The 18088-nt window shown below is 35.6% G+C and overlaps 1 protein-coding gene across 2 annotated transcripts in view; it reads left to right on the forward strand.

Annotated features, from left to right (window-relative positions):
* Positions 1-15386, forward strand: part of LOC106710493 (feline leukemia virus subgroup C receptor-related protein 2) — a 30355-nt gene extending 14969 nt beyond the window's left edge. For both annotated transcript variants that reach the window (XM_014502565.2, XM_014502568.2), the window contains exons 2-8: positions 9504-9728; positions 12839-12980; positions 13761-13960; positions 14063-14277; positions 14414-14519; positions 14631-14822; positions 14946-15386. In XM_014502565.2, the coding sequence (XP_014358051.2) occupies positions 9504-9728; positions 12839-12980; positions 13761-13960; positions 14063-14277; positions 14414-14519; positions 14631-14792 (1050 nt within the window). In that variant the 3' untranslated portion in view covers positions 14793-14822; positions 14946-15386. The remainder of the gene's footprint in view (positions 1-9503; positions 9729-12838; positions 12981-13760; positions 13961-14062; positions 14278-14413; positions 14520-14630; positions 14823-14945) is intronic.
* Positions 15387-18088: the final 2702 nt, after the last annotated feature.

Genomic DNA, 18088 nt, shown 5'->3' on the forward strand with positions numbered 1-18088 from the left:
GGGCGTCTCCGACCGACAATGCCACTTAGAAAATTAAATTCTTGCTTCTATAATATTAAACTTATTTTATCCTATAGTTTATGGATTTCCAAATTATTCTTTGTTATTTTAACTCTATGTTACAAATGTTAAAATGGGATTGAATTCCTGCATTAATTTAATTCCTGTATTTACTTAAGCTATTAATCTTGTCTTAAATTATTTCAAAGAGAAACCGCATAGCATGCGGTAAATTCGTGAAAACATTTACTAGTAATAACGTTTACAGCAATTACTCACATTGTAAACCTAATACAATCATAATGCAGAGATTTATACAGCTCTCGTTGAACTGTCTGTGATTAGATAAACACTTAATGATCGTCATAGCAACGACTGTAATCTTACTTATAAATGCGAATGTTTGGATGGATGTTTGTTTGAAGGTACCTCTGGAACGGCTCAACGGATATTGATGAAATTTGGCACAGATATACAACATAGTCTGGAAAAACACATAGAACACATACTTATTAAGTTTTTTGGAACGAAGTTCCTTATCACGCGTTGTGAAAGGGGGCTAGACGGAAAAAATTCTTACGAAAAGTTGTCACGACACTTATTGCTATATCACCATGGCAACGACGTGACAATATATAACGAAAATTCATAGAAATAAAAATGTACTTCTTGTGAAGACTTAAGTTTTTTATGCATTGGTTCCTTCACTAATTAATAGAAAGGAACTTCGTTCCATCCGGGTGTCCCTTGACACCTCTCAAGTTTTTTTTTATTCCGCGCGGACGGAGGCGCGGGCGACAGCTAGTAACATGTGAACTATAGTCATTAAGTAAATTGAAACTAAGTAATTTCCATTCCTGGACACGATGATGGACAAAAATTTGCATTTATTCTAAAGGTTGTAAAAGTTTATAAGTTGAGGTAATGTCAGTGATAATTTATGTGATGAACTGCTTCCTAGACGAACTATAATAAAATTAAAGCAGAGAATAGAAAAAGATATGATAATTTGTATGAGTCTTCTAAATGTTAGACTTATTAAAAATCCTATGCCGCTGTCGTTCAAAATATTACAAAAGTATTTTAATTAGTCTGAAAATACTTAATACGAGGATTAGAATTAATAGTTGCAATTATAACATTCATTTGACAGACGTTTGTTTTTTCTTCCGTAAACCATGTGTTATCAGACATCACGTTAATAAGCTTATTGTGGGTTTTCATTGACAAAACACAAGTGGAAAACATCATGCTACGTATAAACTTTGAAAGAACAGATATAGCAAAATGTTATCATACAAGTTTAACTAGCTACATATTTACGTTATCAGTGCCTAATATGTAATGCCCTTGGCTCTGTTTGCTGGTTACCATTTAAAAATATAGCTTAATGTGTAAGAAAAACATACGTTTGCACGTAACATACAATGTTTGCACAAACAAGGATACAAAGTACAATTGTAAAAGATTTAGCAAATAATAATCGTCGTATCTGTGTCCAGTATTAGCACTTATTGATAACACCTTGAATTTTTTACCAAAATAACATTTAAAATTAGAAATTAACATTAATTCCATAAAGAACACTTCAAACATTCGTCCTGAAAAATAACCAGTTTATGATACGATACCATACATTGGAATCGTCTACGAAAGAGGAGCTTCGGATCAGTTTCCCAAAAAAAAAATTTACAAACCGCTTAGCTCAGTCTTTAGGTAAACGATTCGAACGAAATGAGCGCGAAAAAACTAGTCATTGTTTCTATCATTTCATATAAGTCCTTGAAATAACAGGTTATTTTAACCTACATTTAAAACACGTCGCTTATTTTATTATGTTGAAAACTATTTACTACTTCTTGATTATATTTTAATACAAAAAAACAAAAATTATCAATAATTTTAATAAAATTCTAGATTGTTCTATGACTGATTGCGTTGCATAGGTTATTATTAATCAATATGTTAATTTTGCAAATAACCCTGTGACGTAAATCAAGTAATAATTTCATGTTTTTAATTCAATATCCCTTTTTTTATAGAACACGGAACTAAGTATGGTGTATTATTGGACAGTATTGTTCAGTAATTAAATTGCATAATTTATATCGAAGCCTCGCTCGAGGAGAATTGAATTACCTTTGTTAAGGACTTTATAATCAATTTACTATGCTGATATAATTTTTTACGTATACTTTATATAGTAAATTACATTGTCATTTATAAAACCTGATCTTAAGTTTATGGTAATGTTTCGGCAGTGAAAACTCGAAGTGTTTTGTAGTGTAATAACTGAAATAGATAATAATACTTGTACAATTGAATTTGATTGACCGTGACTTAAATCTTTATCAGGCTCTCGACAAAGTTAGCGGACTTATATTTTATATAGGAAAATTGCCTTCTCTACATAAGACAATTGCTATCAATCTGTAACTAGACAGACTGCTAGGTACCATCCACACATCCTGGATGGCTGGCAATCCATAACGGTGCGATTCTCGCACAACTTTCTTTCTTGGTATTTTCAAACTAATACGACCTAGAGACCTTTAAGAAGTGAGCATACCATTTCCTTAAAGGCCGGCAACGCATCTGTTGTTCCTTTGGTGTTGCGGGTGTCCATGGGTGTCGTAGATCATCTCGGTGTTCCCGCCGCTCGTTTGCCTCCTTCATTTATATAAAAATACTAGAAAATAGAACATTGGAATTAAGTACTTTATTGTAACGACCTAAAGGGTTAGTAAGAGGCTGTAGTTTTTTTTAATGATCTTTGAATACATCTTATGGATACAAAAATACACAAATAAAAATGTGACAGTTTTTAATACCATTTTTGAGGTATATCTCTTAAATTTGAATATTGGTCGCTAATTGATTTCTGTGCAAACTAAAGCCGTTGTAAAAAATAGAGCTTCTGGATTGAATGGATTTGATTGTCCCGACCGACGTGACGTAGGCGTTGTACCTTGATTGTTCCATTCAAAAAGGTCGTGTTAGAAAAGAATCGAATTGAAATTTTCATATATTAATTAAAATACTTTTTCTACGAACAATTTACTAGTATATTTCTAGCGAATACCGAATGAAGATTGTGAATCTATACATATAAAAGAAAGTTGTGTTAGTTACACCATTTATAACTCAAGAACGGCTGAATCGATTTGACTGAAAATTGGTGTGGAGGTAGCTTAATAATAATAATAATAATAATAATAATTTATTTATTTCAGATAAACATCCATTAATTGTTAGTACAGTGTTTTACTTAAAAACTATGTTAGTAATAACTTATATCTAAAACAATAACTTATACATACAATATATTTTATATCAGCACATGGGCATTAACCCAGTGCTTCCACAATGGGCTATCCACGCGACTCGCAAACACCTCCAGGATAGTGTTACGGCTGCCGCGCACCCGCTCCATCAGGGAGGCAATGTGCTTGCGCCGAATCGCGGCGAAACCATCAACCCGCGCCTCTGCAAACATCCCCGACGCACTGCAGTGGCGCGGCAGCCCCAACAGTGCCCTGAAGGCGTTGTTATATTGTACGCGTAGGGCGTTGTACGCGCGTTGGGTAAAATTGAACCACAAGCTGCATGTATAAAACGACTGGCAATACGCTCTGAATAAGGTTAATTTTACATCCCTAGAGCACGCAGCAAACCTCCTAATCAGCATGTTGCTCCTAACGGACAGCGCCCTACGTTCCCTCTCCATGTCGTTTTCATCTGTTTGGGTCGCTGTTAGCCAGTGACCTAAATACTTATATTTTGAGACCATTTTAATAGAAACTCCGTTTAGGGTAACCGGCGGAACATTTGAGTAATATTTGTTACCAGCGTGAAAAACTAACAATTCAGTTTTGGTCACATTGTATTTAAGACCATGATCTATTGCAAAGTTCTCGCATATATGGAGAAGTTTTCGGAGCGCGCCGATCGATGGGGCCAGTAGCACCATGTCGTCCGCATAATTTATATTATTCATAAAGATCCCATCGACCGAGCACCCGACCTTCGCACCGCTGAGCGCACCGATCAGCCGATCAACATACAGACTGAAGAGCTTCGGTGACGTCAGCCCTCCCTGTCTCACCCCGCACTCCAACCCGTATGGTTCCGATAAAGCGCCCGCCCATCGCACCACGTTGCTCTGGTGATTGTACCAATATTTAAACAACTCGATTAACTCTCCTGGCATCGTGGTTGCCTCGTATAGCTTCTTCCACAAAACCCTATAGGACACCAAGTCGAATGCCTTCGACAGGTCGAGGAAACATGCGTATACTGGAGTCTTTCTATCAGTATAATATCTTACAGTATGCTTGACACAGAGAATTGCCGTTTCCGTAGATAGGCCCGCTCTAAATCCGAACTGAGCATCGTTGAGGGAGATATGTTTGCCGAGTTGTTTGTCAAGCAAACTGTCAAGTACTTTCGACACTACGGTGGCCAATGAAATGGGCCTATAGTTATTTGCATCAGAAGCATCACCTGATCTGTCTTTTACTATTGGCACTACAATTGTCCTCATCAATTCATGAGGCAGGTATGAGTGCCCAATACAAAAATTGATAAACATAGAAAGTACCCTGGGTAGATGAATGCCGGCATTCTGGAGATGTTCTATACTCAGCGAGTCATGTCCAGGAGACTTTCCGCGTTTCATCCCTCTAATAACTTCAGCTACCTCTTTTGCTGTAAATCTAATGTGATAGTGGTCAGTTGTTTGTGCCACTGTCTTGTCGTCGACTGAACTTAATGGAGATTTAACAAAAAATCTATTTTTAAAGAGGTTGGCGATCGAGGCGGGCTCACTAACTCCGTCAACACTCACGGGGAGGCTCGACTTGACATTTAAAGCATTGGTTTTTCTCCAAAAGTTGGAAAAATCTTTTTTATCATGACATGAAGCTATACTATCCATTCTTATCTGCTGTTGATTGTTTTGGCACCATTTAAGTTTGTTTTTAAAACATTTCTTGGTACTTTGCATATTGTCATAAACTAAACCCACTTTTGGCTTACCATACCAAACCCACACCTTAAAGCCCAGCCGAGCCTCCTCGTAAGCCTTCCTTACGTGTTTATTCCAGCCGGACAGATTTCTTTTTCTACTCTGGTTAGTTGTACTTTTATAGCTATGGCATGCCGCATCCTTCAAAACTTGTGTTATTTGGTTATACATTTGATCTAAAACACGTCTATGGTCTAAATTATTACAAATCTTATCACTACAAAATCTATAGTCGCGTGGAAAGTCAATTGTCTTCAGTCTATTATTACAAAATTCTTTATATAATTCTATCTGATTAATGTCTCTATTCCCCCAGACAATTTTATTACATTTATTCACACAAGCATCAAGTTCTTTTTGAAATACCTCTAAATTACAAGTAATTTTTAACGGGAAGTGGTCTGACCAAAATACATCATACATAATGCTAACATCGGTTATAGATTTCCAAGCCGTTTCCGACACTACACAATGATCTAGCCAGCTGTGAGAACCGTGGGCATCACTGACATACGTATAGGCGTTAGAATTAAGTCCTAATAATTCAATGTCTGCACATCGCCAGTTAAGTTCTGTACAAAAATTGATAAGTTCACTACCGAAAGATGAAGATGGATTTGCGTTAAAATCACCTAAAATATACACTGAGCTTACACAGCTATCATCGACAATGGCGGCGATCTCACCCATACACTCCGTAAATTCTGTGAGATGTTCAGGTGAGTCCGTTGGCATGTATACCGAGAACACCAGTGCACACCGACCAGCTGAGTTAATTTTAACCGCCGCCAAGCGTACACTGTTGCATTCTATGACCGATACATCTGCAAACATGCTCCTCCGCCACAATATTGCGACACCTCCGTAAGGCCGGCCGCGCAGAATACCCAAGCTGGTGTCGACTGCGGATCTCCCAAAGTACCCGAAGGCAGGATCAATATTGCCAAGTGCAGGTATGTCGTGAGGCAATAGCCATGTTTCCTGCAGTGCTATTATGTCCGCCTCTCGGCATAAATGCCTAATACACTCTTGGGAACGCATAACCGATTTACAGTTAAAACTAATCATTTTAATATTATTCTTTATGTTGTCCATCATAAGCCTTTGAGTTTGAGTTCACGTCAGGCTTAGTTTTTTGCCTTTGATCATACGTGGTCCTGTTAAGAAATACAAAACGTCGGAATTGAATTCCTTCCGGCCATAAATCGTCATTTAGAAAAACTGATAGCTTGTTGTGTGGTACAAAAATTTTGTATGCGTCGTAGCGTTTCTGTCGGACCATGTTAATTTTCTTGACAGACACAGAGATATCTGTTTTTTGCAATATGTAGTCACTGATATCTTTTTCCGTTGTCGCCTTATCCACTTTGTTGATAAATAAAGGTATATGTATGTTCGCAACCTTAAAATTAGATTCAGGCTGTATTTGCGCCTTCCCTTTACGACCAATAAATTTATTTTTCGACCTTCTTTTCTGCACCGTCACCCAATCCTGATCCATAGTATCCTTTTTTTCCCACTCTCCTTCATCACTTTTTAAAACTTCCGCCATCGTTTTTGACTTGGGCCACACGCTAATGGTTGATTTCGAATGCTGCACATCTTTTGTCTTCTTTTCACATGTTCTTATTGCGCTTGTTATCTCATCATTGTCGCACGCGCATGCTATTGGTTGCGCGCAAGCTGAAATAGCATCATGCGTACCTTCTAGACAAGAAGGAGATAAATGACACGTTGATTCTAAGATGTTTTTAATGTTTGTGCTGTCTTTATTTGCAGTGCTAATAGGTGTCGTATTTACATCTGTATGCAGTAGGCCGATTGGCCCACTATCCAGTCCGCAGCTATCGATGATCCGACGTACCCCCCGTTTTCGGTTTACGTGCTTGTCAAAGATGTTTTCGTTCGTTATTTTCTTTAAATTATTAATTTCATTTCTAAGTTCTCCGAATTGTGATTCCGTGACGAAATTATGTTTTATGTTTTTGATTTCGTTTTGGATAATAAGTATGTCCTTTAACAGCCGACTCGCGTCTACATGGTCGAACGTAATAGGCGGCAAGCGGTGTAATTCTTTCGCCACAAATGTAGGCACCTGTTCGGGGTCAGTTTCTTTAAATAATGTGATCACATCATATAGATCTCGTTGTTGCTTCCCAGCTTTTCTTCTAGTGACGTTGCGCTTAGTTGTCGATACTGCTTCGAAAAGCAAGCACTTGGCAGATTCAATTTCTTCAACGGAAAAAGACGTAGTGCATAATCTCACAAGGCTTTCTTCGTCCATTACGTCAATTTTATTCTGTATGTACGCCAACACCTCATTTATCACTATATTACACATTTTACACTTAATCACATTGGAAGACATTTTATTTTATTTTTTCTTTAGTACATCAACATTTCATGCGTGTTAGCGGTAACACGTCACGTGACGTCACTGAGCTTGAGCTTAGAACCAGGAAAAGGACATAGGATAATTTTTACCCCGTTTTCTATTTTTTATTCCGCGCGGACGGAGTCGCGGGTAAAAGCTAGTATTTTAATAAAGTAAATTTTATTGTAAACCGGTTATAAAACTTAGTACCAAAAATGTACCGAACTCGCAGGCCTTGATTATTATAATCCGCTTACATAGATGGTACTCAGAAATATTTTTTCAGTTACGTGCGAGATAAAGCTCTTTATATTTAATGTAAAAGTATATAAATAAATAGCGGTCAGCGTGAAACGTAGGCTACGCTTTTCAGGCATGGCATGATAAGGGGTTTAAAAATGTGAATCAATGCTACCCTTTTTAAAAACATTGTGATTCTTTTTACTGTAAATACAGAATTTATTTAAGAGTCTTTTGAGCTTTAAATTTTGAAATTCCAAATTTAAACATTAGGTAATTTAATTGGTTCGGTAGAAAATTGGTACAAGACTTTTCCTACTCCAAGAGATAAACGATGTCAATTGCTTTTTAAAAGAAAAAAAATTTTACTCTAATACAAATTGTTTATGTATTCAACTAGTTTGTATTAAAAAAATCCTATCACTTTATTTGTAAATGTATTTTGAGAATTTGAAATAAAAACAGTACAGTTCATAAATTCTTCGCTTGGGAATTGCGAGCATCGAGAGATACGAGTACCTGGTGGTTTGTGCAAAATTTACATTGCATTGGATAGCGTCGGCGTCCGTCGCCTATAAAATGAACACCAACGAGCCCTTGTACCAAATTAAAACCTAAATTTTTTAAACAATGGTAACACTGCACATTTTAAGCTTAAATTCTTTAAAGTAATGTATATTGTAACATATAAGTAAATAGAATACAACATTTCTCAACGACCTTTTTTAACTAACATCTTAGAAATGACAAAACATACTTAGGTATTAAACCTTTATATGATCTTATGTAGCTATGTGGTTCTACGCTATAAAAGTGCTTCTTTCAACCTAATAAGCAAAATATAAGAGCAATAGAGGAAACACGACAAGTTTTGCTTTGGAAAATTCTCTAGAGAGTGACACATCTTTCCTCTTTACTACTCCATTTCTTTAATTCTTGTCGCTGTTTTGTTTTATCGTTTATGCTATTCGATGGAATAATCTGTTAGTTTTTTTTTTACCAAGAAGTAGTGAAATAAAAATTATATTTATAAAAAGTTTATAAAAATTCCAAGAAATATATTACAGTTTTTTTTATTGTAATTCTGTTATAATTGTATTGGACATACTATACAATAATATCATAACAAAGCGACAACCTTCAAGCTGCAAAAAGTAAAAATTACGTGGGTTTCCACTGCATCTAAAAAAACATACTCTTATCTCTGTTTTTCTAAGGTAAATGAGTGGGATGACGATATGTTTTTGTATGTGTGTTTCGACAGTGGAAACTCACAGATAGAATAACATTTTGTGCCCGACTGTACATTTGCAATGTCAGATCTTTTATTCAAAGTAGATGAGTGGTCAATCATTACGTCTATTGTTGCATTCAGCGTTATTTTTGTAACAATATAAATTCAATTCAAATACCGTGAAATATAATAAGTGAACAGTGTTAATACTACATACATTTTAATTCTTCTTCAAAGTGACATATTTCATGGCCGACATGATTTTCTTACTAAATATATTACTTAAGACAAGCAACATTTTAACGATGCATGCAAATGCATCGAGCTTTATTCTAATTCCAATACAATACCAGCTTCCACGTCTATAAAATAACTAGTTTTTACCCGCGACTCCGTCCGCGCGGAATAAAAAATAGAAAGCGGGGTAAAAATGTCCGTTTCCTGGTTCTAAGTTACCTGCCCACCAATTTTCAGTCAAATCGATTCAGCCGTTCTTGAGTTATAAATAGTGTAACTAACACGACTTTCTTTTATATATATAGATTTGCTTTGGATTACGCTCGATTAAAATCACGAATGTTCTGTTTAAAATCCTGTCCAAAACAAAATTAAAAGATTATATTTTCCAGGGTCTACGTGTGACGACTATCATCGGTTCGTTCGGGACATGTCTGGGAGCGTGGCTGAAGGTGTTCTCGGTGCCACAAGACATGTTCTGGCTGGGTTTCGCTGGACAGACCGTGGTTGCGGTGTCGCAAGTTTTCATACTGAATGTACCGCCACGACTTGCCGCAGTATGGTTTGGTGCCGACCAAGTGTCCTCTGCCTGCAGCATCGGTGTATTTGGTAATCAGGTATGTAAATTTAGTCGGTTACTGGAACCTAGAACAAATTGTAAGTAAGCAATCAGTTTTTCCGCAAAATTCTTATCAGATAATACGAAATATAAAAACATAACTGAATTTATTTTCTGCTATAACTCCAGGACTGAGGACCGACGATAAGGGACAACTAGCAAATTACAACCCTCTGTCTTATTAAAATAAAGTTCTAAGTCCCTTGATGAGTTTGTAAGACGAGAATTTTCCGCAAAATAAGCTTTTCATGCGACAATTAACGGACAAAATTTGTTTGAACTTAATATGTTACGTGCTCTCAGAGTGTTTGCTTTGACCCCAAGCAAGATATGTGTACATTGGTGATTCGTAGAGTGACCTCTTTGGGACGTTAATGCATTATTAATAGCAATTTGTTTTTTTTTAGCATATTTACGCTGTCTAGTATCATATTATGTAGATAAACTTAATTAGTGGACAACTTCTTTTACTTTCTACACCTTTCATTTAATATACTAACATATGTAACACGTATATAAAGTGTTCATTAACTAAGTGCTTAGTCTTTCGTAGACCGAACTCGATTTGTAAGGGTTGACTTTTTTGTCAGTCGAGCGTAACGTATTTATCACTTAAAAACCGTTCTATGTGTGGTTTTTGCAAATATATATTACTAATGTTATAAATGCAATAGTTTAGATAAATGGATGTATGTTTTAGAAGGGATCTCTGTAACGTTTCTACGGATCTTGATGTAATTTGGCAAGGATGTAGAACATAGTCTAGAAGAACACAGGCTACTTATTAACTTTTTTTATTCCTGCGCAGATGGAGTCGCGGGCGACAGTCTTGTTATAACCTACACGTGTATAAATTATACTTAAATTGTCAAATTAAGACAGTGAAACAAACGCACATCGAGTTCGCGTAGACTCTCGTTAAAGAAATAGTTAAGAGTTCTGCAATCTAAACTATGTTTCTCAGACCATAAGTTTCCACTGATCCAACACATGTTTAAAAACATATTGTTCATACCCCTATCACATTCTTTGAAAAATAAAGACAATCATATATTTTTATAGAAGCGTTTCGGCAGTGCAAACCCACGGAGAGCATCGTAACACGCGACTGTCGGAAGCAATTATCCAATTCGCACCCGCGAGGGGTTCCCGTATTGATGATAATCTGTTTGTTTATCACGTGGCAGCAGGCACCAGGCACTAGCACAAGGGAGACAAACATTACCCTGGATCTTAGTCTTAGTCATCTGGACCAGTTGCAAATAGAGAGCACATTTATAGATGCACTTTCATTTGTTTTTTTATGTAGAAGTGAGCCCATTATTTTTTTCAAAAGCCGGCAAAACATCAGTAGTTCCTCTGGTTTTTAGAACCGGATAGCGAATTGGATTTATTTAAATAGTTATGCGTACTTGTAGAGATGTTGGCAAACCTCTTTTATCCTCTCCTTAACAAATGGAAAAACCGTAACCGTCTTTAGGATAAGCGAAGTGATTTTTATTGACCTTACGAATTTGTTTACATACAGAACAGCAATATATTTTATAGATACATGTTAAGGATATACAGCACAGGACTTGCGCAACGACTTTTACGAAATCATTATATAGTACAATGACCTTAAGTAACTGGTTATTGAATGTCGAGGAAAACCGAGGTAAAACCTCTTTGGCAACGATTAATTTTTTTAACTTCAATTGCATTGAATCTCCAACAGAAAAACAAATTCAATCAACATATATTACGTAATACATTGTATTACCACAATTGGTCAGTGTATTGTAATATTATTTTTGGTATGTAAAGTGTATTAAATCTAATGCAGCATTACAGTCCATAGAAAATGGATTATGAACGGTAAAATTGTACTAATGAAATAAAAAAAACATTATTTAAATAAAAGACTATTTGAACAAACAATTAGATTACGTCTTTAGTATAGGAAGATGTTCTGTTTACGGTATTTGTAGCCTGGTTATATAGTATTTATTATCTACTAGTTGTCGCCCGCGATTCCGTTCGCGCGGAATTAAAAAAAAATTAAAGTAGCCTATATCTTTCTCCAAACTATGTTTCTCGTCTGTGCCAAATTTCATCCAGATCCATTGAGGCGTTCTGGAGTAACCTTCAAATCCATACATCTATCGATCTAAACATTCTCATTTATAATATTAGTAAAATTTACTTAGGAGAAATATCACTGATTTTTAATATAAGCTTATATAATAAAAAAAATGTCCATGGAAAATACATATGATTAATGAATTCCTACGTAATACCCTAATGTTTTCATTTCGGTCCGGGAGAGAGCGCGGCGAGCGGTGTCATAAATTTAAATAATGGCTTTTGTGCCTCCTCTGAACCAACGGATTAATGATCGGATAAAAAAGGTTTCCCTTATCACTTTTTAGACGAATACAATACATTGTAGCGGATCAATAATATCAAATTGTTGAATGAAACGATGTTTTTATAACTTTATTCAATTACCGAAAGCAACTTCTCTTCAACTTTTTTTTGGTGTCGGGGGGGTAAATTTTCTAAAGATATCCTGCCTTTAGCAGGAAAGACAAGGTATTTGACCCACTAAAACCCCCTCGGTGGCCAAACTCAAGTGCAAAAAAGATGAGGATTCCGGGATCTCCAAAGAACGCACCGGAACCCTCAGCACTTCTCCCCAGGAGAGAATTCTCCCTGTGGCTCCTCACTATAACGGTAACGTAGGACCACTCTATGTTACCGTCTTCCCGGGATCGTTTAAATTGGCAATCAGACCCTTATCCATCCATCCAAACATTTGCATTTATAATATTAGTAAGATATAGTATTATAATGGATGGATGGATGTATGTTTGTTTGAAAGTATCTCCGGAACGGCTGAACGGATCTTGATGAAATTTGGCACAGATATAGAACATAGTTTGGAAGAATATAGGTATAAATAGGCTACTTATAGTTTACTTCTAGTAAATAATGACCGTATACTATAAGACACTTGTATGTTTACAGACATTTCGGAATGGAATAGATTATGTTCTTAATTGTCACAGACTATCTTATCTACTTCTTCAATTAACCTACTAGTAATAATGTGTATATGCCTGTCAGTTGGGCGTGGCGCTGGGTTTTCTGCTGCCGCCGATGCTGGTCCGCGCGACAGGCACGCCGGAGGAGATGGCGGCTGACTTCCGACTCATGTTTTACCTCGTCGCCGGATTTACCAGCGTGCTCTTTGTATTTATCCTGCTCTGTGAGTTACTCAAACATTATTTGATAATTAATCTATATTAGAAGAATAGCCAACATGAATAAGTACCAAAAGAAAAAGACTAGTAATTAAGGAAGTTCGTTTGTAAAAAGGATTAAAGAATATACAATGAAACAAAAGAACAGAAAAGCAGCACTTTATTTGCCTTCTAATCTAACTTATAACCGTGAGGTTATGTGACCAAAATCCCCGTTTAAAATATATTTCAGAAACCCACGGTTAGAGATAGGATAGAAACGGTCCAATTGTTACTGTTTACTACCGATCTTATCGTAGTCTAAACGTTCCATCATCAAATTAACCCTTGTCATATTAGAGAGGTAGACTCATTGATTGAATAGACTTGAAATATAGTTTGGTTATCTAAATATATCGAATTCCCAAACGTCTGATCTGAATATATTTCGCCGTTCAATCATATCCTCAAATTGATTTTCTGTCCCGACCGTGTGTATGTGAATATTAGTCTCATGGCTGTCATCATATTATGCTGAAAGTGTGCGCTCTTATATTTTAGGTCTAATGTGACCTCTTTGGTAGGTAAAACGCACCGATTTGGTGCCGATTTTTAGAAGTTTGTTATTCAATTATCCCCCGCTTGTAAGACTTGATTTCCCCGAAATAAAGTTCTGGAAGAACGTAGTTTTGTGGTACGATTATTTAGAATTAAATTTTTGGAGTTTCCTCAACGTTAAGAATATAATTGTCAAGCTACACAGAATATAAACGGAAATATAATAACAATGATTCTCTATTTTCCAGTCTTTAAGGCGGCCCCGCCGTCGCCGCCGTCTGCTGCCGCAGACCTGGGCTCCAGCTTGGACTCAAACTTCCTGCAGTCCATCCGCAAACTGTTCATGAATCGCAACTACGTGCTGCTGCTGCTCTCTTACGGCCTCAATGTCGGTGTTTTCTACGCCATCTCGACGCTACTCAACCAAGTCGTGCTCACTTATTACCCGGTACGTTCAATTTATGTTCTTTATATTAAACTTAGTAATTCTAAAGATTTAAATGACTGGATTTTGTGAAATCTAAATGATCGAATTTATTGTCATGCGTAGGGTGCGAACGAGGACGCCGGACGTATCGGTCTGGTGATCGTAGTGGCGGGTATGGCAGGCTCCGTGGTGTGCGGACTGGTGCTGGACCGTACGCACCGCTTCAAGGAGACCACACTCGCCGTTTACGTCGCCTCCGTGCTCGGGATGATCATCTTCACCTTCACCCTTGACTGCGGCATCATCGCCGTCGTCTATCTGAGCAGCATTCTACTCGGGTGAGTCGATAGTGTTCATTACAAGTATCGTTTCAGCGGACGGTGCCGGCACAGGGGTTAATATTCTACTGGTTTGAGCAGAGGTATACTGTTGAGTATGTGAGCGTTGAGTATTATATCAGATATGTTTCCACAGTTTCTTCATGACCGGCTACCTGCCCGTGGGCTTCGAGTTCGCCTCTGAAGTGACTTATCCTGAACCCGAGGGCACCACATCTGGTATTCTAAATGCTGTCGTTCAGGTTAGTTAAATCCAATTAGACAATGTTATATAATCAGAAAAATGTGACTTTAACATTAAGTTTTAAACAGATGGAAGAGAGATTTTATTTTAAGTTGAATCGTTTCCACAGGTGTTCGGCATCGTGCTGACTCTGGCGTACGAGCGCATGTTGGAGGCGTGGGGTGATCGCTGGTCCAACCTGACGCTGTGCGCGCTGCTCGCCCTCGGCGCCGCCATCACCGCCGCCATCCGCTCCGACCTGCGCCGCCAGGCCGCACAGAACAAGGCCTAGGCCGGCCTAGGGCTGCATCGGAACGCTCAGGTAACCAACCAACCGTTGCTGAATGGACCCATAAATTGTTGGAAACGAGGGAACTCTCGTACAGCGTATTCTTCAAATTCTAGTCAGGCACATGGGTTTTGAATGAACGTTTTCTGATTACAGAAGGAGCCCGCTTACAAGAAACCAGCGTTTATCTCGCACAAGAGGATGCGATATAATGATCTCTATGGTTAAACGAAGATCGAAATTTTAAACCCTAATAATGCATTTTACGTAGCCGACAATTTGTAGACATGTTGAAATAGTTGTGATGTTTTTAATTCCTGTTATAATAGGAACATAGATTATAGAGAAGACAATACATATTCAAGCTCATAGCGTCATTTAAGAGATATGTCGTCTTTTATTTTGAATCGATTTTTTGAATCGATGGTATTTGACAAAAAATTGTTAAAATCGTATATTTCGTAACGAACTTACAAATAATAAAAAATTTATTATAATGCAGATTTATCTAGAGTCTATTTGAACTGTATTAAGGCCTAGATAGAATTTTTGTCTGATAAATTAATGGGTCTAATGATCTAAAAATCGATTCAAATGAGGCGGTCCTATTTTATTGATGAAATTGTTTTGCTCTTGTAAATGATATTTAAAAAAAGTATTTTTAGATAATAATAGCTTTGAAAACTCTAACCTGAAAAAATCTTAGTGATGAAATTTTACAAAAAATATCCTTTTATGGATTAATTTTTCGCGTAATTTTAATATTTCAACATAAACTTGTTTCTAATGTTTACAAACAACGTAGAAAAACATTTTGTTATTTTATTTTAAATTCATTCTCGTTAAAATATTAGTGTGTTAATTTTATCAACACAATTTTTTTTTCCTAGACCGAAGCAAAAGGTTTGTTTTTTAAATTATTGAAGTTGAATATCTTTGACAACGACAAACCAAAGTATTTTAAAACGAAGTGAATTAAGGGAAGAGACAAAGTTTAGTTTGAGTTCAACGAATTAATTAACTTTTTTAATTATTTAAATATTTAACACGTTGCAATAGATGTAATATGAACATTAGATTTATAGAATAGTATAGTTAAGGAGCTAAATATTAATCGTGACAATAAATGAATGACTCGAAAGCAACAAATTTAAAATATATTTTACCAAATTTGTAACCTCAAATATTTTGGTAAATATGTAGTAGATCATAGATTATGAGAATAATGATATTGAAATGATATTGTACAATAATGTAGCCATATAAAAAAACAGTGAAATATAAATGTGCTTTTGTCTACATGCTATTTATAATAATAAAAGAAATTGTAATTAAAATAAAATGTTTTTGCTGTGGAATATAAGTTAGGTTGTGGTTGTTAATTTTTTTTGTTATTTTTGCTACGCTTGAAAATTATGTTCCTTTTTGTAAAATAAGTTTTAATGGAATGGAATGTACTGTGTATAAATCAACAAAGTTTAAAAAGTAAAAATATTAACCAGTGTGGCACCAACGTCGATATAGCCAGTTCCAAGTTTTACCACCATACGGATAAATTTATCAGACTTTACTAATATTTCGTAAACGCAATCAATTTTCATGTACCTCCGTTTTACCTTCAGTTATATATTTAGTAATTTATTGCCAAAAAAGTGTTTTAGCGTTTTTAATTCGCACAAATTGGTGCATAATTATTATCAATGTATTTTTCGAATGGCGTCACGATTGAATCAATTACGTCAATGCTAGCGAAATATTAAAAACTTCTTATCAGCGGTTTTTAAGTTAACCTTATAGTTAAAAATTTTAATATCTTTCAAAATATAATTTAAGGTTTTGTATATTTGTTTTATATGTCGTACATATGATGTGATGAACTTCAGTATTATATATTCTTTAAGACAGTAAATCCGTTATTTAATTACTTGCAAAGATGAAGTAAACTAAGAAATATATAGTAAAGTTTAATATTGTAAAACTTAATTAATAGAGAACATATATATTGATGTATCACAGCTAGTAAACATACATACATACAAAATAAATGTCTATTAGACTTATTAAATGTTGTCTTTATTTGCCTATCAGGTTTACCAATATTTATTTTGCAAACCACTCTGTCATCAGTAGTATATTGTGTTCTGGGCTGTATATAATAAATCCATAAAGCTATAAAAGATTGCAGATTGGCAATCTGTATTGCAGTCCTTGGCATTTCAATACCATGTCTGAAGTACTTACCACTTTATAAAGACCTGTAGTTAGGTAAGGAAATTTAAAATTCTAAGGTCCAGCCGTCCTTTTTTTATGCTATCGGTCACAGAAGCAAGCAGGTTGCCAGTAATAAAGTGTTATTTAATCTGTTTTTTTAGGAAATAAATAAACAATCTGTTTCATTTGATACGTCAACGCAACGTCAAAGTCAAAAACTGTTGTTTGTTGTTGCCATGGCGGCATTTTCGTAATATTTCTTTCGATTTTATAAATTGAAATCAAGTCATGGTTTCTATATTATAGGTTTGTAAAACTCCGTACAAATTATGAATCGTGTGATAAAACGGTGACGCAACAGTACTAAGATTAAGTAAAAAAATATTATTATAGTTGAAAAAAATATTTTCATACATACAATGTAATTTAAATGAGTGTTATAATTCGAATATAAAATTAATAATGAATCAAGACCAAAAACAAATTATACGTGAAACTTGTAAATCTCACTCCACAAAGGTTTCCGACCGTGGTAAGTACTATATACATATGTAAGAAAATATAATATAATTAATATCAGGAAAGCTTATCGTTCTCTATCTCTAACTTACTTGAGAAATATGATGCGTTTAGTGAAAGTTGGTGCCTGTTAAAATAAAACATAAAACAAAGATGAAATATTTAATATCACTAAAAAAATGTTTACTTTTCCTACAAGAATTCACTCGTGCCCACCCAACAAAGCTCAGTAAGCAAGAATTAGAGGATCTTTACTATGCTATACTGGATAATAATTTAGAGCTTAAACAAACAATTAATACACAAAATGAGAAGATCAAACAGCTGTCTACTAAAGTGCAAAGATTGGCATCACTGCAGAAGTCAGGGCTCGGGAGAAATGAAAAAGATTGCTGCATAAACGCCAAAGCATTAATAAAGGAACAGAAAGACATGTAAATATATTTTTAACAGTTATTGTATCTTTACTGGTATGTAAAAGACACTTTCCACTATCTTTTCTTTTCCAACACCTTTTCAAAATTCAAATTGATTTTTTTTGTGACTAAGTAGTTACTGTTTGCCTTGAA

The sequence above is a fragment of the Papilio machaon genome, chromosome 2 (genome assembly GCF_912999745.1).
Source record: "Papilio machaon chromosome 2, ilPapMach1.1, whole genome shotgun sequence".
Classification (NCBI taxonomy): domain Eukaryota; kingdom Metazoa; phylum Arthropoda; class Insecta; order Lepidoptera; family Papilionidae; genus Papilio; species Papilio machaon.